At 33.5% G+C, this 25,930-nt stretch overlaps 1 protein-coding gene across 6 annotated transcripts in view; it reads right to left on the minus strand.

Moving 5' to 3' along the window:
- Positions 1–262: 262 nt before the first annotated feature.
- The window catches only part of cadm2b (cell adhesion molecule 2b), a 473,989-nt gene continuing 448,321 nt past the window's right edge, over positions 263–25,930 (minus strand). For 3 of the 6 annotated variants that reach the window (XM_056473677.1, XM_056473676.1, XM_056473678.1), the window contains 3 exons: positions 3,585–3,707; positions 3,359–3,464; positions 263–2,857 (listed from right to left, as the gene is read on the minus strand). In XM_056473677.1, the coding sequence (XP_056329652.1) occupies positions 2,752–2,857; positions 3,359–3,464; positions 3,585–3,707 (335 nt within the window). In that variant the 3' untranslated portion in view covers positions 263–2,751. The other 3 variants (XM_056473680.1, XM_056473679.1, XM_056473681.1) reach the window with 2 other exon arrangements.

A 25,930-nucleotide genomic window follows, 5' to 3' on the forward strand; every position in this document is an offset into this window, starting at 1 on the left:
CCAAATGATCAACTAGAAGTCGAGTTATTATTTGCTGCTCTTTTAACTGGGATCGACGACAAGACCTTTGTCAGGTAGTGAATGTTTATAAAAATATAATATTAAATAGAGTTAGATAGATAGATAGATAGATAGATAGATAGATAGATAGATAGATAGATAGATAGATAGATAGATAGATAGATAGATAGATAGATAGATAGATAGATAGATGTTCTGTGTTCATACACACTAATGTATTGCGAGAAGAAGGAAACAAATCTGAGTTTGTGCATATTTTACTCAGTATTCTGAGTTTTTTTTTTCTTTTCTTACAGAGGCATAGTTTGAAAAAGTTGGATATTTAATGTAAAAGCAACCTCGCACTTTTCCCCATACAGCAAAACCAAAAAAAAAGCAACTCAAAAGGTCTTAGAAAAATGTCTCAGTTCTAGTTGATGTTATAAAGAGTGAAATAAAGTATGAACACTGGAAACATGTTTCGTAAAAACGTACATTGAAGGATACGCGTTCTCCAGAGCTTCAATGTGTGGTCGTCGTATGTTTCGTTGCAAACACAAAGGCAATAATGGTGATTGTTGTTCTGACCTTCTCATGAACAAACGATCCTATCTGTTCACGAGCTTAGAAAAAGCACTAATAATAATGTATTGTGTTTGTCCATCAGATTTACCCAATAAATTAGTATTATGACAAGTTTCTGTCGGGACATACAGTAGTATTGAGAGGCTAAAATGGAGTCGCACACAAAACAGAGCAATAAAGAGTTTCAAATTCAATTAAATAAACAGCGTACTAAATGCTGAATTATACACATTATATACATTCCCTGGGTTGGGACAAAAGCAAACTAACAAACAAATACAGTTGAAACCAGAAGCCTACATACACTCTAAAAAAAGGAACATAACCATTTTTTAATGTCTGATGGTAAATCATACTAAATGTTTACTATTTTAGGTCCGTTGGTATTGCCTAAATGATTTACATTTGCTAAATGCCAGAATAATGAGAGAATTCTTTTTTAGATTTTTTTATTAATTTCTAGACAGTCAAAAGTTTACATACATTTCCTTGGTATTTTTGAAGCTTTGCTTTTAAACTCTATAACTTTGGTCAAATGTTTTGGGTATCCATTCACAAGCTTCTCACAATAGTTTAAAGGAATTTTGGCCCATTCCTCTTGACAGAATTGATGTAACGGAGTCAGATTTGTAGGCTTGCTCTCACAAGCTTTTTCTCTGCCCACAAATGTTCTATAGGATTGAGGTCAGGGCTTTGTGATGGCCACTTCAAAAAATTCACTCTGTTGTCCTTAAAGCACATTTTAACTAATTTGGCATTATGCTTAGGGTCATGGTCTGTTTGAAAGACCCATTTGTGGCCAAGTTTTAATTTCCTGGCTGATGTCTTGAGATGTTGCTTCAGTATTTCTACATAATGTTCTTTCTTCATGATGCCATCCATGCTGTGAAGTGGACCAGTCCCTCCTGCAGCAAAACAACCCCACAACATGATGCTGCAGCCCCCATACTTTACAGTTGGGATGGTGTTGCTAGGCTTGTAAGCTTTCCCCTTTGTCCTCCAAATTTAATACTGGTCATTATGGCCAAACAGTTCAATCTCAGTTCCATCAGACCACAGGACATGTCTCAAAAAATTATTCTTTTTCCCAGTGTAATTTAGCAAATTGTAATCTGGCTTTTTTGTTGATTCTGGCTTGTTGATTTTCCCATGTTGTCACACAAGGAAGCAGTGTTTTTAAGGTTTTCGTTAAATACTATTCTACAGTTGTGCTTCCAATTAACTCAACTGTTGTCAATTAGCCAATCAGAAACTTTCAAAACCTTGACACCATCGTCTGAGCTTTTTCAGAGGCATAATACTCTTATTGTATGTAAACTTGACTTTCAAGAATGGTTATAGCAATTTCTCAAATAATGTCTCTTGTTAATCTGCTATTAAGCATAACAGAAACAAATTTGATAATCCTAACTTACCTAAAAGAGAAAAAGTTTAGTCAAAAGTTTAAATGGTTATGTGCCTTTTTATACAGTGTATATAAACTTCTGGTTTCAACTGTATGTTCTTCACTTATATTAACTAAAAGTATGGGACACTCCAAATAGATATTTTTGACATTTGTTTTCTCATATATATAGATATGTGTGTGTATGTATATATATGGGATCCTATAGTTTAACAATATTCCACCAAGAATCACTTTAGCAAAGTAATATACAGCAATATTAACAAGGGTCAGTCAGCGAATCCAAATGAAACACTCCTCCATTCAAATCGATTTGACAAAGTGAGAACAAAAACTCATCATTCACTCAAGTGATAAAAGACAAATTCAATTAGGCTCTTCTTTTTCATCCTGAGACTGTCTAAACCAATGACATTTTACAATGACTTTGTGCTTACGTTTGATACATTTTCAGGTCTGAAACAAACGCTCGAGGTGGGGAGGGTATTAACAGTGCAAGAATATACAGACAGGTATGACGGAAATAGAAAATAATCTCTCTTCTAATGGTCACACACCAATTCTCATTTGTGCTTCATCGACTTCCTGCCATTTTCAATCTGCCGTCTTGTTTTTCGGGTGTCCGTACAATTGAATCGAATTGTCCGTATGTCTTGGCCACATTCTTAATTCTATGGTCAGGGGGGGCAGTTGATAAAAATCACCCACTTATACAATGGAAAACAACAGACACGCACACAAGAACAGACAGTACATGATATTTACATTATACATCTCACATATTCTTGTCTTAAAGCGTAATTATTGGCAAAGCCAAGGTTTTCCGACTTGAGATGAACCACATTTCTTGCCGCTCCCTGGTAATATCTGTAAAAAGGTATATAACAGGCACAGTGAGGGTGGTTGAGAAATCAGTATTCACTGGGAAATTCAATGAATAAACACAGCAACAAACATAACAAGCACATGTCTGTATATTTTGGCACTCGGCAAATCAAACGAGGGGGCATTTTGGAAGGATGGGATAGGGTTTTTTGGCCTAAATGGACCTGGTGTTACAGTTACAAACTCAACTGATATCTTTATCTTTTTTTAACGTTTGTTTTGTTTGGATGATTAGGATTTGTTTTGGGTTTTTTTTTTTTTTGTAAAAAAGGCAACATTCTTTTGCAGCAGGCGGCACATCCAATTTGGCCTCAAAGAGACTGGCAAAATGACTCCAAAAGGAGTCGAGGAGACAAAAAGAGAAAGAAAGCCAGACCAGACTAGTGCTGTGAGGGAGCGGAGCGCTAGAACGCCTCCTCTGCTGGATCGCAGTGTTGCCGTGACAATACTGAACAGAAAAAACAGAGGTGCTAAATGAAGTACTCTTTCTTTTCCTCTGCATGTGCGTGGTTCCCCTCCGCATTGATGATGGCAGTGTCTGCGTCAGGGGCGTCCTCCGCTCCTTTGGCCTCATTGGTTAAGTATGTCCCTGTCCACACAGTCCCACATAGGTCACATAGACACATAAGGTACAACAGTGGACATGTTGAAGCATTTTGCACACTTTAGGTGAGAGGGGGACGAGAGAGAAGGGGGAGGGAAGGCGTACCTTTGTGCCTGGCCAGATATCGGCCCAAGACGATGATGAAGCATAGGGTGATGAAGACGACCACGGCCACCACTCCGCCGATGAGCGCGTGGTCGGGGCCGTGCTGCGTCAGAGCATTGGGATCTGGAGGAGATAGAAGGAGAGAACCCAGTCAAAATGCGCTTCTCTGGCACGCTTTAAACACCAGCGGAACAACCGCTATAATTAGCCAATTATGGGTCGGTGTGTTAATATAAGAAGCGCCGATTCATTGCTTCCCACAATTCACTAAATACAGTGGTAAGCTTCTCAGCTGGAGCAGGCAGTCATTTCCTTCCTCAGCTGATATTGCTTTTATATTGCGACACTGAGAAGCCATTTAGATCTTTTAAAGCCATACACAAATCACACTGAAGATGAAGTGGGTCTCACCATTTGTTGAGATATTTTGTGCTAATTTTGTACTAGTTGTTGAGGAATGGTTAGCTTTGTAGCTAACCACACTTTTTCTAACTTGCAGGTGATTAAAATGGACAAAACAATCCAAATTACATTAAAAGAACACTCAACATTTTTTTTTCAAGAAATTAGACTCATTTTACAACTACTCAAGAGGTAAACAGAGTTTTATCATTTTTTAAGTCTGCTGGCCTTAGCTTAGCTTAGCATAAGTCATTAAATCCGACCATTAGCATCTTGCTTAAAAATGACCAACGTTTCGGTAACACTTTATTTCGATGGTACATTTGAGCATTAGTAGACTGTCCTCTTAATATCTGTTGATACTGCTCCTTCAACAAATTTTTAACTGACTATAAGAAACTTTGCCAGTACATGTCAACTTACACTAACCCTAACCTCAACCCTAACCCCAACCTAACAGTCTACTTATAATCTAATGAGAATTAGTTGCTATGTAACTTAAATTCAACAAATGGACCATCAAAATAAAGTGTGACCAAAGTTTCAAGTTTCAACAATTTTCCTATTTAAATCTTGACTCCTTTGTAGTTACATCGTCTACTAAGAAAATATTTTTGGCCAATGCGGCTAGGAATTATACTCTCATTCTGGTGTAACAATCCTGCTGTGGCTGCAGCAGGTGCAAAGATATTACACAGTGCTGTCAGTTTAAAGGGGAAATGAAGCACTCAGTCAAGTTTACCTTATTTTGTGCATTGGATTCCGCTTTGATGAAAATATAATAGACAAACTCAATTAATGTAGCCATTTAGCAGAAAACAGCATGTTTTACTATAGATTTTAGACCTAGGGCGCAGCCATATTGGAATGTCGCTGTGTCTGATGTCACAGGGGTTGGTTCAGTTCCCTCTGCTGAACAAATACAATGGAAGTAAAGGAGACTGTAAAGCCTAATTTAACCCAATGCGTGAAGTTGTGAGCGTGGAGCTGCTGCAAATACAAGCATCAGATGTGTGTCTAATATAAAAGTATATATATTTATTCCATTTTTCTTTTTTTCCCTTTTAATTGCCGATTATTTGATGCGATTTGCTCCACTCTCTGTATTATGCTGCCTGACTGGCTGTCTGGGTTTCCACCATGATTGTAACGGACTGAACACGGAGACTGGACAGCCTAATTTAACCCAATGCATGAAGTTGTGGACGAGCATCACAGAGCTTCTGCAAATACAACAAATAAAAGCATTTAAGTGTCTTAAGTTGTGTATTTATCTTTTGTTAATACTTTTCATGTGATACGCTGTGGTCCTTTCACGTTTCACTGCTACCCTCCCTCACCTCTACTCGTGTTCAACTTCAAACCAAACTAAGATCGGCGCGGTGTTTCTTATGGCAGGTTTTTATCCTTCATAAACTTAACCAACCCCGTGACGTCAGACACAGTGACATTCCAAGATGGCTGCGCCCTAGGTCTAAAATCTATAGTAAAACATGCCGTTTTCTGCTAAATGGTTACATTAATCGAGTTTGTTTAATATATTTTCAGTATAGTGGAACCCAATGCACAAAATAAGGTAAGCTTGACTGAGTGCTTCATTTCCCCTTTAACCAGTGTGATCACCTGCACAAGGATCTGATCATGTTGGAAGTTACCTAGCTGGGCATTATTTTGAGGTGCTGTGTAACATCATTGTGATGCTATGGCTAATCTGATTCAATGTCTAATCTGATTCAATGATCTATGTTGAGATAAGCTAAAAGTGCTCCTGTCAGATTGGCTAAATGGATAAAAACTTGGTAAACTATACTACAAACTATGTTAACTATAAACAAAAAGTGAGCGTTCCTTTAAACCACAAGGGTCAAACTCAGTTCATGAAGGTTTAGTTTCAGGCAGTCACGTAATGTGATTTTGCAGGTCAAACTTCTCCAAGGTTGAACTTTTCAATGCAGCGAACTGCGAAACTTGCCGCACGAGCTTGCATTTCCAGTCTGTCGCATTTGCTTGTGTATGAATGGTCGTATAAAAGTCTGTGGGGCGAGAAGCGCAGTGTGACCGCAGAGTTGAAGGGTTGGAACCAGAGCTTAATTTGTAAATTGCGAGGTTTAACAATTGAGATAATGCATCCGGCATGTTATCAGAGGAGGGAGAGGTGAAGAGCAGGGTGTGTGGGGGCGGATGGACATGAGAGGGGCGATTGGTGAAAAGAGGTGCCGGATCCGGCTTCTTCCGGCACAAATTAAGCCCTGATTGGAACTAAATTGTGCAGGGCAGCAGCCCTCAAGGAACTGAGTTTGACACCCCTGCTTTAAATTATTAACAGTCAGTGTCTTACTATCCTGGTAATAAGTAAATGTAATCTAAAACATTTTACATCTAATTTACTTGCTTTTTTAGTGGAAAGCTCATGTTGTTAAATGCATTCAAACAGCCACAAAAGACCATCTAAACCTTTACTGTTTATAAATGTGATACTTATAGGACATATTATGAGTAAGTACACCAAAATAAATGAATCATACCTCACTACGTTGTATCAAAGCACATGCATTATGATCAAAATCAAGCCATCCGCATACCATTGACTAGCTTTTCAGCTCACCAAGCCTAACATGGTTTGTTTATTCAACAGTACTTGTGCATCACGTGGAGTGTTGGAGAATGTGACGAAATATAAGGAAATTGGACACAAGATGCATTTAAATCTAAAGCTTTAAAATCCATTATATAAATGATTTTCTGAAACTGGAAATTGGGTTTCCAAAATTGACTTAATAATATTACTTGTAAGGGTGGCACGGTGGCTCAGTAGCTAGCACTGTCATCTCACAGAATAAAGGTCGCTGGTTCGAGTCCTAGCTGGGCCAGGAGGCATTTTCTGTGTGGAGTTTGCATGCTCTCCCCATGTTTGTGTGGGTTTCCCCCACAGTCCAAAGCACTATAGGTGAATTAAATAAACTAAATTGGGAGAGTTTGTGCAACCCCTGATAAACAATGGAGTAAGCTGAAATATCACTTGTATTTTTGTGATAATTATGATATTACAGTAACTTTTGATTTGATAACACATCACCTAGTGCCTCTTGTTGGCTCCTTAATAATATTCTCAGCAAAACCTACATTTTTTTTGTGATATCACCTTCGAATTTGGAACAAATCTTAATCAAAATAGATTTTTGATCTTAAGTCCAAATAATGCTTTAACTTCACTTACTAAAATATATATTTTGTATAAAATAAATGTTTAAGTACATTTGTTTTACAGCAAGCTTAAACTTTTATTTCATGTTTTTGAAGTGCTTTAACTTCAGCCATAATCTGTTGAGTGTTTTGTTTGACCTTAGGTCTGTATTACAAACAAATCTTCAATTAAAATCTTTTAAAATCAAATGCATTTCCACATTTATGTTCAATATGGGGAGTTAACAGCTTAAAATAACCCAGGAGATAGACCATGTTTATAAAATAAATTCCACAGTTTAATATTATAATAAATTATATGACTGACTGGTTGATTGGTTATTTTATGTCATTGCTCTTGAGAGATAACCATTTACTAGGAGCATGTCTATAGTGCTGGTTTGGATTAGTCAATTAACTTATGTTGCATGTTTTTTGGACGATGGGAGGAAACCGGGAAACCCGGGGGAAACCCACGTGAGCACGGGGAGAAAATGCAAACTCCGCACAGAAATGTCTGCTGGTTTGGTAAAGCCTAGAACCAGAGACATTCTTGCTGTGAGGCAACAGTGCTAAGCACTGGGCCACCGTGTCACCCATCTAGGAAGAAGGAGGAGTAGGGGTGGATGGGGGGATTCTTCAAAACGAAGATAGCGGTGGTACGTAACCCAGGGTATTTGTAGTAGCTTAGGAGTCGTCTGATTGGTGCATTGAGAATTGGATAATGCGGATCCAGCCGCTAGCAATCATAAGCACGTGATCCTCTCGAAATTTGTTTTTAACTAAACTTCACTTATTCCTGTTTATGTAAAGCACTTTGAATTGCCACTGTGTATGAAATGTGCTATATAAATAAACTTGCCTTGCCTTGCCTAGTCTGCATGGTCTAAACTACACTGTAAAAAAATCTGACATTTACAAAAACAGACATTTACTGAAAAATAGCAGACGTTAAATTACTGAAATTTCCTTCAATTTAAATTTCTGGCAAATTTCTGTAATTTACTATATGTTATTTTACAGTAAATGTCTGTAATTTAACGTCCGTTATTTTGTGGTAAAATACCCGCTGCCGAAAAAAAAAACACTGTAAAATAACAGATTTTTTTTACAGTGTAGTCAAGTAATGATACATATTTAATAAAACATGATCAATAGCTATATAAGCTATATATTGCATTTGCATTTTTAATTGATGATAATTTCCCCTGAAGATTTTGTTCCCAATAACAATTTGTTGAAGTTACAGGATGGAAAAAATGCTGTATTTGAAAATTGTTTGTGCATTAATAGAGTTGAATGTAAAAATAAATCAATGAAAATTGTTATTTTATCCATTTATCAGTCAATAAAATCAATATATGTTGGTGCAGTTGAACAAAGCCGAATTAATGAACAGTTTTATTTATTAAAATAATTTTTTAGTCACTGAGTATCTTTAGAAATATAAAGATACATTTAAATTTAAACAAAATATTGCAAAAAAATACAAACTACAACATTTTAACTTAATTTTGTATATTTTTTGTTTCTCTTTGATGTTAAAAAATTTCCTATAATGTTTTCTCTGACATAAATTTGAATATACAAATGTTTGGACTGATATGATAATTTTTGTTAGATTAGCTCCAGATTAGGCCTCAGTACTGACTAATCTAATGTATTTGCACACATATATTATTGTAAAGCATCCTATAGAACATTTCAATTTAAAAGAGAGATTTGTGATGGATGTACTTATATACGCTGAGCACTATATATATATATATATATATATATATATATATATATATATATATATATATATATATATATGTATGTATTACTGCCATACAACTCCCCATGCAGTCAAATGGAGGAATTGGAAACTGATGTTTATTCCATGCTGGATCGCAGAAAAACATCCTCAGTATGTCCTGCTGCTTTGAGTTCTGGTGCCTGAGCAACATCAATTCAAAGCCAATGTTCTATACTGACTTTCAATAGGCAGCAGGAGGGAGGAGGGGGATTTATCATTACAAACGAATGCTGAACAGCTACCAAAGACTTGTCATATCTCACACAGCCCTGCGAGCACCAAAGTGACTCAATCCTTGGCGATATACAACAAGTTTAAAACCGGCAGGGGTTGCGGCAGGCTGATTTGTCTCCTGGGTTTAACTTTGAGTGAGCGAGCGCAGACTAGGGTGAATTTGGTCGCCTCTGAACTTCTGCTGAATAAATCGCCACCTGGAGTCGCGCGTCTTAAACTCCCATTGCGGATAGCATAGTTTGCTAGACAGCTAGTCCTGTCACTACCTGCCACCAATGTGCAGAAGGATTAGTTTCCCCGAAAATTCTTCTGTGGAACTCAAAAGGTGAATTTCTGATGGGTGTTTTGCAAACTCTATTTCATATAACATCAGTAAGAGAAGACTAGAAACACATTTTAGGTTGGTGTTCACTAAAATGAAGCTTCTTTGTTAATCACTGCAACCAAGTCATTTAGTCAGTGGGTTAAACTAAATGAAAAGAATTAGTGAACAAATCATTCAGCTGTCCCAGCAGGCACACAACATCATATGACGTTAATATTAGGTTAGATTTAGGTTGTGATGTTGGGTGATCAAAATTCAATGACTAGCCAGCATCTAAGGACAACATTATTTTGACATCCAATAACGACTTCAAATTACGTTGATATTTGATTGATTTTAGGTTGTGTTGGAAAGTGACCAAAATCTAACATTGAGCAAACATCTTAAACCAACATCATATTGATGTAAAATACAGACAATTATCAGTCAGGTATGACAACCAAAATCCAACGTCTGATATACGTCATAGTGGTAACGTCCACACAACGTCAAGCTGTTGATGTTGATGTTTGGTTGTTATTAGCTAGATTTTAGGTTGTGTTGGAAAGTGACCAAAATCCAACATTGAGCAAACATCTTAAACCAACATCATATTGACGTCAAATACTGTCGTTTATTCTTCAGGTATGACAACCAAAATCCAACATCTGATAGACATCTTAGTTTTAATGTCCACACAACTTCAAACTGTAACTCCATTAGATGTTGATAATTTTTAGATTGTTGGAAAGTGACCAAACTCTTGTCTGACGTTGGGTTTTGATGTCAACCTGATTTTCATTACCACCCAAAATGCAATGTCCCCACGACGTTGGGGTATAACGTCAATCTGATGGCAAGGCAATGTCCTGTGCTTGCTGGGGTGCTTATCCCAAACCCATAATGACAGATCTATCGTTTGAACCATGTTAGTTAAAATGCAAATTATCTATAACGACATTCTAAATAAGCTGGATTAAAAAACTTCTTTAGAGAAAATCTGCATTAAATGTTGTTGTTGTTTTTGTACAAATAATATTGTTTTACGTGCACATGCAGACACATTTTTATTATCTAATATGTTTAGGTAAAAAAACAACAACAAACTATGCATTCTTTTACCTTGCATACCTAACTAAAACTTTTAACAGAACATATTTAAATTTAATTTACTAGCATTATTGAGAATTTTGCATATTTTATTCTACTACTGTAAACAAAATGTAAAGCTACTTACACTCAAAAATAGCATTAGCTGTTTGTCCAAACTACTTATATAAAATAAGTATTTTTACTTATTTGAACTTTTTTTGAAGGAAACATAATTGTTTTATGTTCAATCCACTTAAATTTGTAAAAACTAATAAGTTAACTTAATTTCTTCCTGTTGTCCCAACACAAATTGATTGCGTGGATCCCAACATTTTTTACAGTGTACCGAAGGCAGCGAGAGCGTCAAAGTAGCCGGAAGTCATTCATTTTCAATGGGAGCCGGCGGCTGCATTGCAACTGCATTGCTTTATTGCATTCCTGCATTGGGCTCTCACTCACTCTGCTACTTCATACTGTAGCCATGGTGGACATTTCTCTGTCTCGTGCTGAACGCAGTTGACCAATCGCAATAGACTGGGCCATCAGTCCAATCAGCGCAGATTAACTTCATGCTAAGGAGGGGTTTGGGAACAAATGAATCGCTGACAGTTCATATGGGAGTCGCTGGGATATCTAGGTAAAAATAAATGCATATTATAAGACAATGATAGTGTTTTTGACCTTGCACGCATATCAGCATGTTGTTGGAGACCCCCAAAACCAAAATACGACCTTCCATAATGCAAAATAGAGGCTCTTTAAGACAGGAAACTTAAGAAACTCAAGGTTTGGAACCACTTGAGCAAATAGAAACAAATGTTGGGGTGAACTATCCCTTTAGGTGGTCAATCATTTAAAGTGGTAAACAACAAAACTATACACATGTTCTTATAATAAACAGAATGTTCGCATCTACCAATGTGGACACTGATAACATTATCCATCATAGTTTTCATTATCATCTTTATAAGCATAACTATTGATGTAAACAGGCATTTAAAATAATTTATTATTTCATAATAGTTCTGAACCAAGGAATATTTACTGAGCAATGACACTTTTATAGGGTTTTTTTTGGGCGATTTTTGAAGCATTTGGTCCTCATTCAGAGGGGATTTTCTCAAAGAAATTCACCTTTTGTTTGCCACAGAAGGAAAAACACACAGGTATGGGACATCAGGAGGATGATGTGTTTTCATTCTCAGCCAAACTATACGTTTAACCTTACTTGAAAGGCTCAGGACAAAATGGCTTTTGTTCGACCTAGAATGATCATGTCCTGACAAAGCACCTTTGGCCCTGCATTGGGTGCCATTTCATTGCTCCTGCAAGGGTGTAAACTTTAACTATGTGTCTTTATTGCACTTGGAACTTGCTCTCATTAGCTCACAGTGATGAATGGCTCTCGCTTGTGCTGCGCTTGGCAAAGTGACCCTGGGAGATGTGTAGAACAGGGACTTCTGCAGAGCCGTTTCTAACACGTAAATGAACCCATTTAGTTCAATTAACATTGTGCTTTGTTTTGCGGCTAAATAAAAGCTGGGTGAAAATTAAAGTTCAAAGAACAGAGCATTTCATGGGAGGCAGTTTAGAATGGTGTGCCCCAACTTTTCCTTGATTTAGGAGATCTGTCTTTGGATTTGACAATTTATGGTGCATTGTGTTTGCTGAAACGCTTAAAAGTTCAGATATCAATAGTAATATAGATAGAAAAATATAAATAAACATTTTAACAGTGCATCGGACAAATCAATAAAAAATATATATAAAATTAAATATTTATGCTTTATATTAAAGTATATAATTATGAGGATGTACACACCTATTTGTGCTTTAGAATGAAATTGTCTTTGATCATGCTTTATTAAATAAGTCATCTTTTTTGTATAAAATAATATATATATATATATATATATATATATATATATACACACTCATAGGCCACTTTATTAGGTACACCTGTCCAACTGAAAAACTCACAAGTAAAAATCATAAATATTTTGCCAAATGAAATGGATTTGTGTATTCTTGAATCCAGTTTTGAATTTACGAATTGGCTTTGTGTATTTTTGAATTGTGTTTTGAATTTACGAATTTAATTTGCGTATTTATGAATCGTGTTATCAATTTACAAATTGGATTTGTGTATTTTTGATTCTGGTTTTGAACTAACAAATTGGATGTGCGTGTTTATGAGTCATGTTTTAAATTTACTAATTGGATTTGCGTATTTATGTATCATGTACAAATTTGTGTAGAATTTGTGTAATTATAAATCGTGTTTTACATTTACGAATTGGATTTGTGTATTTATGAATCATGTTTTAAACTTACTAATTGGATTTGCGTATTTATGTATCATGTACAAATTTAGAAATTGGATTTGCATATTTATGAATCGTGTTTTACGTTTACGAATTGGATTTGTGTATTTATGAATCGTGTTTTGAACTTATGAACTGGATTTGCGTATTTATGAATTGTGTTTTGAAATTACAAATTAGATTTGCTTGTTTATAAAAAGTATTTTTAATTTACGAACTGGATTTGTGTATGAATCGTGTTTTGAATTTACAATTAGAATCGTCTTTTAAATTTACGAATTGCTTTTGTGTATTTTTTAATCATGTTTTAAATTTACAAATTGTATTTGTGTATTTTTAAATCGTGTTTTAAATTTATGAATTGGATTTGTGTATTTTTTAATCATGTTTAAAAGTTACGAATTGGATTTGTGCATTTATGAATCGTGTTTTCAATTTACGAATTGGATTTGTGTGTATTTTTGAATTGTGTTTTGAATTTACGAATTGGATTTGTGTATTTTTGAATCGTGTTTTAAATTTACGAATTGGATTTGTGTGTATTTATGAATCGTGTTTTGAACTGACGAATTGGATTTGTGTATTTATGAATCGTGTTTTGAACTGACGAATTGGATTTGTGTATTTATGAATCGTGTTTTGAACTGACGAATTGGATTTGTGTATTTATGAATCGTGTTTTTCAAATTTACAAATTGGATTCGTGTATTTTAAATCATGTTTTGGACTTACGAATTGTATTTTATAAGTGTGAATTGTGTGGTGGATGTATGAATTGTATTTTGTAAATGTATTATTTTTGAGACTGATCTGGCTCCATAAAAAAACATGCTCTTACATTATTAGTGCTGTGTAAGAATTAAAGAAATAAATTTTACATAGATATAAAAATACATTAAAACTAAATAGATTGCGTATTTTATGATATGCATTAATCAATTTGAACAAGCATTGTTTTTCTTATTATTTTCCAAGTATACGTAGATGAAAAATGTGTAGATCAAAAATGTGTATTAACCCTGTTTCAAGTAGTTAAAAAAACATCAGCTCATTAGACTTTAAATGTTGTATGCATGACATTTAAATACACTCAATGAATACATTGTAAAATGGAGAAAATTAAGATGTTTACTATAAATCATCCAAATTATTTTTTTTTATATATTTCATGACTTTATTGCAATCTACAATTACAAGAATGTAAACATGTAATTGCTTTCGAATTAAATGGTTTGTGATTATGTATTTTTCCCCCTACAAAACAAAAAGTCACCATTGTCCTGCAGTTTTTTCTTTTGAATATATTCAACCACATTCTGAAAAAAAAAAAATCATCTTTTCCTTTTCTTTCTTTTTTTTAATACATATTTAGTTCTCTTTTTTTACTAGGTTGGTGCCCTAATGAGCACATGCATGGGCTACAAAATGGGCTTTAGCTTCCAGAAATGATAGCAGGCCTGCAAAGCCATTATTGCTGCAGATGGCTTTCATTTTCCCATGAATATGCAGTTTGATAATATAGCTCAATTTATGGCCTGCATTAAGTGCTTCCAGCTCTAACAGAAAGAGCCGTGTAGTGCTTACATGATTCCCAGTTTCGCTCCCAATCTCATTTTTTCTCATTTAAATGAGCCTCCGGAATTATATACATTTACAATTCAAAAAAGTTTATTTATTCTATTTCAAATATTTTTTCTTTCCCATTCGGGCTTTGTAGTCAGCTGTTGCTTAGAAATGTCGAGTTTTTGCATATCCCCTGATAATAAGGATATTGGCTGTTCATTATAGCATCTCGTGAATAGACTCTCTTTTTAAGTAGAGAGAAGAATAATGATGTTTGTCTTGTTGTGCAGTGCATCATCTTTAATTAAAGCCAGGATTCACATTGTGCTAAACACCAATGTCTCCTCATTTATTCGCGTGCACACACACACTGATCACTTTGATTATTTTCACCAAGGTCCTTTAATATCGATTCTCATGATTTTTTCATGTGGGAATGCATTTGACCTTGCTCGTGTCAAGCTAGAAAAAAAATTGTACTGCGTTTATTTCCTTTCTGAACACAGAATTTTCTATGACTAAGAAAGAAGCCCCGTATTAAATACATTTTTGACTGTACTACTTTGGCTAATGTTAATGCAGACAAATTATTAGAAATACACCATATTATTAAAATTATTCTGTAAATGTTCTGTAACCCAGCAGGCACCTTGATGTCAAAGCAACATTAAAATTACACAAGAAAAAATCACATCATGAATGCAATTTGATTTGATGTCAAAATCTTTTTACATCCACACAATAAGTACGTTTACATGGACACCAGTAATCTGATTTTAATATGATTAAGACAATACTCTGATTAAGAGTCTACTATGTAAACAGCGATTTTTGATTAGTTTAATTTGATTTAGGTCATAATCAAACTAAACAGAAATCGAATTAAGATGTATTGCATGTGGAGTTTGTTGATTTTAGTCACAATATTAAAGTGCAGTACAGACATGTAAACACCTTAATCAAATTATTGATTGTGTTTTGAACTTACGAATTGGATTTGCGTATTTATGAATCGTGTTTTAAATTTACAAATTGGATTTGTGTATTTTTTTAATCGTGTTTTGAACTTACAAATTGGATTTGCGTATTTATGAATTGAGTTTTATTTTTACGAATTGGATTTGCGTATTTATGAATCGTGTTTTATTTTTACGAATTGGATTTGTGTAATTTTGAATCGTGTTTTGAACTTACGAATTGGATTTGTGTATTTATGAATCATGTTTTGAACTTACTAATTGGATTTGCGTATTTATGAATCGTGTTTTATTTTCATGAATTGGATTTGTGTATTTTTGAATCGTGTTTTGAACTTACGAATTGGATTTGTGTATTTATGAATCATGTTTTGAACTTACGAATTGGATTTGCGTATTTATGAATCATGTTTTGAACTTACGAATTGGATTTGCGTATTTATGAATTGTGTTTTGAACTTACGAATTGGATTTGCGTATTTATGAATCGTGTTTTATTTTTACAAATTGGATTTGTGTATTTTTGAATCGTGTTTAAATTTACAAATTGGATTTGTGTATTTATGAATCATGTTTTGAACTTACGAATTGGATTTGCGTATATATGAATCGTGTTTTATTTTTTACGAATTGGATTTGTGTATTTTTGAATCGTCTTTTGAACTTACAAATTGGATTTGCGTATTTATGAATCGTGATTCATTTTTACAAATTGAATTTGCATATTTATAAATCATGTTTTAAATTTACAAATTGGATTTGTGTATTTTTGAATCATGTTTTGAACTTCTCCTATTTCGCATATGGTATCAAAATCCATTAAAACAACACTCTTCCACCAGTCCTTACTTCATACTCGCATGCAATATCTCGTTTGTCACGGGGCATGAATGAAATGTTCCTGAATGAAAGTGAAAGTGCCAAACTGTAGCTACAGTCTACAAATTAAAAATTAAACACCCAAAATTATATGAAACACTGGAGGAAATGTGGATAGTGTGGTGGCGCAATGATGTTAATCGAACTATGTGTTATAACATGTAAAACGGGATCATGAAAGCAACATTCAAAAAGAAACTCATGTAAACACCTTAATAACATTATTGTCTTATTTAAATTAAGGCAAATAATTCCATTACTGATGTTCATGTAAACGTAGTCACTGATGCCCTTTTGACCACCACAATAACAACACAATAAGAATTATAATATAAGATAGTTTTATTTATCTGAAAGCTTTAGTTACAAATTCAAATTTATACTGCATTTTGTTTTCCTGCAAATGCATGTAAACGACCTTGATGTCAAAATGACATCAAATGGAGTTAACTTGTTAACAAAGGTTTGGAGGCGGAACCACACCTCACTTTGTCTCCTTAACAAATCACCTACTCCCTAAACCTTATTTAAGGCAGACCAGCCCTCTAGCACTCTTCTTCTCCTTCTTTCAAATACACCTCTCCCTCCCTCTATTTCCTTGCTTTCCATCCATTCACAATCCTATAACCCTCTTTTCACTCCTAGGTTGAATTGGGGGGGTCCAATCCCCACCAAAATATTACAGAGATGATACTCCCATCTCTGAGTTTCGGGGCATCATCGTAAGATGCCTTTTTTAACATTGGTGTTAAAAAATATGTCAAAAGTCAATGACAGGATACACTGTAACAAATGCTGGGTTTCACACAATACATTTGTGTTGGGACAACATGAAGGAATTATGGTAACATGTTAGTTTTTACAAATTTAGGTGGATTGAACATAAAACAATTAGGTTGTCCCCCAAAAACTCAATAACTGAGTTGTTTCAGCTCATTTAAAATAAGTAATTTGAACAAACAGCAAACATAATTTTTTGAGTGTAGTCATTTAGATGTCAATTTGATGTTATTTTGACAACAAGTTCAAGAGTTCACCCTTATCTGATGATGGATTATAAAGCGTGTTTGGCATGCTGTCCCGGGAGAGAGCCCTGAGCTTGTGAGATCCTTGAGAGAGGGGAGTTTGAGCTCAGGTAGGTCTCGAGAACTCCCCTGCTTGATAATGGTAAATATAGTTGAATGAATAGCTATGGAGAGTGTATGCTGAATTCAACGCTTTTCTATGATGTCGATTTAATTTTGTCAGTTTACTTATGTTTTTGGTCTGTGGGAGGAAACCGGAGAGCCCGGGGAAAGCCCACGCAAACACGGGGAGAACATGCAAACTCCACACAGAAATGCAGACTTGGCCAGGTAAGATCTGAGCCAGTGACATTCTTGCTGTGAGGCAATGATGCTCACCATTGAGCCTCCGTGCTGCCCTGACAGGGAAAGGGAAGGAGTAGGGGTGGAAGGGGGTATTCTTCGAGATGAAGATGGCTAAGGTAAGATACTCTGGTTATTTATAGTGGTTTAGGAATCATCTGATTGGTGAATCATGTGTTAGCTAATGATGGACCAGCTACTATCAATCATAAGCGCGTGCTCCTCTTGAAATTAGTTTATAAATAAACTTCACTTAGTGAAGTTATTTTGATTATTTAAATTGATTTGCATTTTTGACATGTTTTTTTAACAAGTTTATTTGAAGTTGTTTTGAAATAAAGATACCCACAGGGATTTTTATTTTATTTTTTATTTTTTTAAAAACAAACTTTTATATATGAAATAATATATATATAAATGTCTCTTTTAATCAGCCATGATTTGCTTAAAATACATATTTTGCTAAATAACCATTTCACTTTTACAACTTTATCAGCATATTTTACTGAGAAAAAAGATTCAGCAAAGCATGGATTCCTTTGAACAGACATCACAGAGCAGAAAACACTTTCATATCTGCAAATGTATCTGGTCAGGGAGTAAAGACCCCAATATACATCAAGTGAGGCTGAAAAACAAATTGATCTGATAGCATTTTGACATAATCAGGCCAAAAAGAAGTTAGAAACAGAAGTTTTAACAACGAGGCATTATAGCTATTAACTTTCTGGTAGTTTATTCTGGCTGGTTAACACCTTGTGAATATGTTAAAAAAAGTTTTTTCTTCCTACTATAGATGTCAGTCCCAGCTGGCACCTTGATGTCAGAAATGGTATTTTACCATTATTATATGTAAATTTGGTGTAATTTTGACATCAAGGAAGTTTACATGTTTTACATGCATTGTCAGGATTAAAAAAAAAAATCTGTGTAAATTTTTATTTGAAACTTTAAAAAAACACCTCATATTATTACACTTTTTGTATTGTTATGTTGGTGTTCAACAGAGCATCAATGTGTGGATGTCAAATGAGCATCAAGGTTTTGACATCAAATCTATTTGCATTTTTGATGTGCTTTTTGATGTTGTTTGGACATCAAGGTGCCCACTAGGATGGCTACGGGTTCCAACATTCTTAAAAAAATATCTTCTTTTGTGGGTAAATATACATTTTTGGGTGAACTATCCCTGAAACACTAATTCATATAAATTAAAATAGTTTTTTTGTGTGTTTTTTATGTTGTGTGAATGATGTCTCGGTGTAGTAAATGCTAAAAAATGTTATTTCAAACTTTTTTCTACCCTTAAATTGATTGTTCACCTAAAAATAAAAAGTTACTTATCCTCCAGTGGTTGCCTAAGATTTTCTGTTGAACACAAAAGAAGATATTTTGAAGAAGGTTGGAAACCGGTATCCATTGACTACTATAGTATTTTATTTTCGGCATACTATGGATGTCAATCCCAGCAGGCACCTTGATGTCAAAAAGATGTAAAGAATGGTAATTTACCATTATTATATGTAAATTTGGTGTCATTTTGACATCAAGGAAGTTCACATGCATTGTAGGAATAAAAAAAATCTGTGTAAATTTGTAATTGAAACTTTCAGAAAAACTTGTCTTGTATTATAATTGTTGTGTCGTTGTGTTGATGTTCAAATAAGCATCAATATGTGGATGTCAAATGAACGTCAATGTTTTTAAACCAAATGTATTTGCATTTTTGATGTGCTTTTTGATGTTGTTTGAACATCAAGGTGCCTGCTGGGATGGCTACTGGGTTCCAACATTCTTCAAAATATCTTCTTTTGTAGCTAAATATACATTTTTGGGGGAACTATCCCTGAAACACTAATTGATAGAAACTGAAACAGTTTTTATGTAGTGTTGATGATGTCTGGATGTTTGCTAACAGTAAAGGCTATTTTAAACTTCAATACACTTAAAGGGACAGTTCACCCAAAAATGCTATTTTACTAACAATTTACGTATTCTCCAGTGGTACACTAAGTTTCCTTTTTCTGTTGAACACAAATTAAGATATTCTGAAGAATGTTTGAAACCATTAACCTCCAAACTAGGAGAAAACAAACACTATGGAAGTCAATGGCACTAAAACACTAATTGATAAAAACTAAAATTGTTTTTAGCGTGTTTTTTTTTACGTAGTGTTGATGATGTCTGGATGTTTCTTTCTACCTTTAAAGGGATAGTTCACCCAAAAATGAAAAGTTACTAACAATTTACTTATCCTTCAGTGGTTCCATAAGTTTCCTTTTTCGCAAATGAAGATATTCAGAATAATGTTTGAATCCATTAACCATTGACATCCAAACTAGGGAAAAAAATGATCAATGGTAACTGGTTTCCAACACTTTTCAAAATATCTTCTTTTGTGTTTAATAGAAGAAAGATCGTCAAACAGGTTTGTGACAAGTTACGAATGAGTAAATGATGACAGAATGTTCAGTTTTGGAAGAACTTTCCCTTTAAACCAAAACATTTTAGTCATTAACTTTCTGGAAAAGTTTATTCTGGCTGGTAAACATCTTGCGATGATGTAAAAAAGTGAGTGTGTCTCTGTGGCCAAATCTACTCTGACATGGAAATCTTTTCTAGTTAATTTCTTTTGTCAAGGTCAGACATTTGTGAATAAAATCTTAAAGACACAGTTCACCAAAAACTGGATCAACTGCTGTCTTCTGTTGAAAACAAAACCTTTTGAAGAAGGTTGGAAACTGGTAGCCATTGACTTCCATAATCATTTTTTCTTTCTTTCTACTGTGTATGTCAATGCCAGCAAGCACCTAGATGTCAAAAGACCTTCATTATGTTAAAAAATGCTAATTTTCCCATATTAGATGTAAATTTGGTGTCATTTTGAGTTTACATGCGTTGTGGGATACAAAAACCATTGTAATTTCACTTTTCTCATGTTATAGTACTGTTTGTGAGGTTATGTTGGTGTTCAACAGAGCATCAATCAAGGTTTTGAGATCAAATCTATTTGCTTTTTTTCCCAATTCCTTTTTATTATATTTTAACATGTACATACACATTTCCAAATGTCAGATTTAACATAAACCAACAAACAAACAAATGAAGAAACAAAACAAAAGGCTTCTTAGTATTTTACATCAGAATACAATATCATCTCTGTTAATAATCTTCTAGTAAAACATTTCCAAATCCACCACCTCTTAAAAACAGCATAAAAGGTTCCCAAACTCTATCAAAAATTATGTATTTATTTCTTATCATATAAGTTATTTTTTCCATTGACATGTTTGTTACCATCTCTTTTAGCCAACAGCCTATATTTGGTGCACATATACTTTTCCAATTTAAAGAAACAAGTCGTTTCACTTGTACATATATTCATAAATATATGCTCTGTTTTTTTTAACTTGATCTCCTTGGGATATAAATGAAATAAACAAAATTAAAGGAGACATCGGTGTATTAACCTCAGGAATATTTTCTATAATTTCTTTCACACCTTTTCAAAGGTTCTGTATTCCTTTACATTCCCATATACAGTGATCCAACGTTCCTTTAAGGTTCCTGCATCTCAAACAAGTATCTGGAATATTTTCATTATATTTATTCAATAAAAATTAGAGTTATGTAAATCCTCATCAACTCGCATGTCTTCATCCAGTCCTCTGTAGAAATATCCTCCTTAAGATCTAATCTCCAAGCCTCCAATTTACAATTTGAAGATTCCTTTGATCCTAACACCAGCATCATGTATAATGCAGAAATTAAACCTTCACTAAATTAGTCTTTTGTTATTAATTTTTCCAAAATAGACAATGATGGCATATCTAGAGAATTATTTTGTGATTTGAGGATACTATTAGCTTTTTTTTGTGCTTTTTGATGTTGCATTGACATCAAGGTGTCTGCTGGGATTCCTACTGTGTTCCAACATTCTTCAAAATATCTTTTGTGGCTAAATATATCTTTTTTGGGCAACTGTCCCTGAAATGCTAATTGATTTAAACTAAAATCGTTTTTCCAGCACAAAACTTCTTTCTACCATTGAAGGGTTAGTTCACCCAAATAAAAAGTTACTAATTTACTTATCCTTCAGTGGTTCCTTATAAGCTTCCTTTATATATTCCTAGATATTCTAAAGAATGTTTGAAACCATTAAACATTTGACATCCAAACTAGGAAAAACAAACACTATGAAAGACAACGGATACAGGTTTTCTTCATTCTTCAAAATATCTTCTTTTGTGGCTAAATATACCTTTTTGGGGGAATTATCCACTGAAACACTAATTGATAGAAACTAAAATTGTTTTTAGCATGTTTTTTTTATGTAGTGTTGATGATGAAGATTATGTTTTCTATGAGTGTTTAATAATGCTAATTGAAACTTTTTAGACCCTTAAAGGGATAGTTCACTTAAAAATGAAAAGTTACTAACAATTTACTTATCGTCCAGTGGTTCCCTAAGTTTCCTTTTTCTGTTGAACGCAAATTAAGATATTCTAAAGAATGTTTGAAACCATTAGGATTCAAACTAGTAAAAACAATCGAAGTCATCGGTTACAGGTTGCCAACATTTTTCAAAATATCTTCTTTAGTGTTCGACAGCAGAAAGAACATCAAACAGGTTTGTGACAAGGGACGAATGAGTAAATGATGACTGAATGTTCAGTTTTGGTAGATCTATACCTTTAAACCAAAACATTGATACTTGTAGTATAACAAAGTCCATGAAACACGTTTATATTTCCGTTGATGGAGCAAAAACATACTGAGCTCCTTTGGAAATGGAGCTAGTTTGTGGAAGCAAAGCTTCAGTCGGTAGAAATTCCATTAGAGATCATTAGTCTCATTCAGAGATGCTGACATGTGGCCAAAGACGCAAGTCATTTTGCTTGAGCGTTAATGAATTCCATTAAGATGCGTGCGTGTGAAAGGCCAGAGGCACAGAACCAGTGTGTGTTTTCTACGGCGCACACAAAAAAACACCCAGACAGATTCTTCATACATTTCAAATGAACATTTGCATCCAAATAAATCGCTGTGGAATTAATTAATGCTGAATTCTTGCTTTACAATTTGTGGCAAAGACCCTGTGAAATTGCGCACAGAAATGTCTGCGAGATGAGAAACAAGGTCCGTTTTAATTTGCATTATTATTGGAACGTGCCAGGTTCAAAACAAGTTAAGCTCTATTGACAAAACCTGTTGATTAACACAGAATACAATTTCAGTCCATTTGTAAAAGCAAGCGTAAGCTGTGTTTACATTAATGTACAGAACTCTGGAGGGAACTGTGTTATTTGTTTAAACCGTTCCACATATGAAGCATATATATATTTACACTGTTATCTCCACTCATATTGCAGCTCATGCTGGCTTTACTCTCAGCGGATCGTGGTGTGGGTGGCATAAAATATGATTAGATTTTTTAAAACAAATTATGCTTGCTAATTATTCAAATCGGTTCTCTCCTGGGAGAGCGGGCTAAGGAAAACTGACCTATGACAAAATAGTTCAAACACATCGAGGTGGAACATTCAGCACAGAGACCGCAGCGAAACAGACCACCAAGCTGGAAATAAAAATCAATGGTTCACAAAAACAAAACAGAACAGGACGTAAACGGCACATACCAAAACAAAACATGTTCTCAAAAGGCCATATCATGCACACATTGATGACATATAATAACATGTTTTATGCTAGTCGGTTCTAGTAAGCTAAACAAAACTAGACTTTGTGTGTGTGTGTGTGCGTGTGTGTGTGTGTGTTTAAGGATAGGATAACACAATCATCTGTAAAGTAGTATTGGTTTCTTCGTATTCAATTTGGCTGGGTATTTGAGATATCAGTAATAAAAAAAACTAATTAAGAGAAGGAGACGAGGAAAAAGAGTTTCGTTTTTATTTTTCGTCTTTTGGTTTGCTCCATTCCTTTCTGGGTCAATGACGGTTTACATTTTTTGTGTTGAAGGAGTATAATGTCAACAACGTCAAAGTGGTGTAATCTTTCTGTGATGATGCAATATTATTACAGAAATAGCTGAAATTGTAGTTTAATATATTTATGTATTTGTTTAACAAAATCAAGAGTAGTTGACAAATGTCAAGTGGTATGACTGTAGGAAAACATTTTTAATTCAAAATAAAAGTGCATGATATCTATCACACTTTCAGAAATAAAGGTACAAAAAGCTGTCACTTTGGTAGAACTATTTCAAAAGGTACAGTTTTGTACTTGAAGGGTTTATATAAATACCTAAAAGATTCACTATGATACCTTAAAGGTACATATTAGTACAAGTACAAAAATATGAATATGAATCCATCACACATGCAATATAATAATGTGTGTAATAAATATATTATTTTATTATTTGAAAATATATAGTTTTATTGTAAGAAATAATATTTAAAGATACCTTGATTTTACCCTTTTTACCTTAAAATATTTTAAGAACATGCATTTTAAAATACAAAAATTAAGAAAAATGTCAATATTTTTTAAGAATTCCACAGTTATACCACTTGACATTTGACCTTAAAATTGCATTAAAAAATAATAAGAACAACATGCATTTTTAAACTAAACCATTTACTGTTAGAAAAATGTCAAAGTTTTTTTTAAAGAATTCCATGGGTAAACCACTTGACATTCAACCTTAAAATGCCTTTAAAAACTAAGCATGCATTTTAAACTATATTACTTCAGCTAAAAATGACAATTCCATGGTTATACACTTGACATTTGCCATTAAAATGGCATAAAAAATATTTTTTATGAACATGCATATTAGACTACATAATTTTAGCAAAAATGTTACTAATATCTAAAAAAAATCATTTTTATTCCACTTGAAATTTAACCTTAACATGACATTAAAAATGTATATTTTTAGGAACATACAATTTAAACTGTATAACTTCATAACTTTGACCTTAAAAATGCATTTCTAACTACACTATTTCAGCAAAAAATATCAATAATATTTAAGAATTTCATGGTTATACCGCTTGACTTTTGACGTTAAAAATAGCATTATTTTTTGGAACATGCATTTGAAACTACATAATTTCAGCAAAAATGTCAATAATTTTTAGGAATTCCATGGTTACACAACGTGACATTTGACCTTAAAATGCCATTAAAAACATTTTAAGAACATACATTTTTAACTACATTATTGCAGCAAAAATTTAAATAATATTCAACATTTCTGTGATTATACCACTTGACATTTGACCTTAAAATAGCATTATTATTATTATTTTTTAAGAACAAGCATTTTAAACTACATTATTTCAGCAAAAAAGTCAACAATATTAAGGAATTACATGGTTATACCATTTGATATTTAACCTTAAAAATGGCATTTACAAAGTATTTAAGAACATACATTTTAAACAACACAATTTAAGCAAAAAAAAAGAACAATAATATTTGAAATAATATACTACTTGACAATCGACCTTAAAATGCCATTACATGCATTTTAAACTATATTAAGTCAGCTAAAATGTCAATTTTAAGGATTCCAAGTGGTTATACCACTTGACCTTTTTTCACTTGACCTTAACCTTAAAAATATATTTTTAAGAACATGCATTTTAGACTACATAATTTCAGCAAAAATGTCAATAATATTTAAGATTGCCATGGTTATACCACTTGACATTCAACCTTAAATTGCCATTAAAAGCATTTTAAGAACACATATATTAAACTACATTATTTTAGCAAATTGTCAATACTATTTAAGAATTCCATGGTTATACCACTTGACATTTGACCTTAAAATGCCATTAAAAAATCTTTAAAACATGCATTTTAAACTATATTATTTCAGCAAAAATTTTAATAATATTTAACAATTTTGTGGTAATGCCACTTGACATTCAATCTTAAAATAGGATTATTATTATTATTATTATTATTATTATTATTATTATTATTATTATTTTATAAAAAGCACATTAAATTACTTATTTTAGAAAAAATCTCAATAATAATGTCAATAATATTAATATGAATAATTTTTGTGGTTATACCACTTGACATTGAAACTTAAAATGCCATTAAAACATTTTAAGAACAAGCATTTTAAACTACATAATTTCAGCAAAAAATCAATACATTTAAGAATTTCATGGTTATACCACTTGACATTCGACCTTAAAATGCCATTAAAAATGTATAAGTACATGCATTTTAAACTAC

Source organism: Danio aesculapii, chromosome 15, assembly GCF_903798145.1.
Source record: "Danio aesculapii chromosome 15, fDanAes4.1, whole genome shotgun sequence".
NCBI lineage: Eukaryota > Metazoa > Chordata > Actinopteri > Cypriniformes > Danionidae > Danio > Danio aesculapii.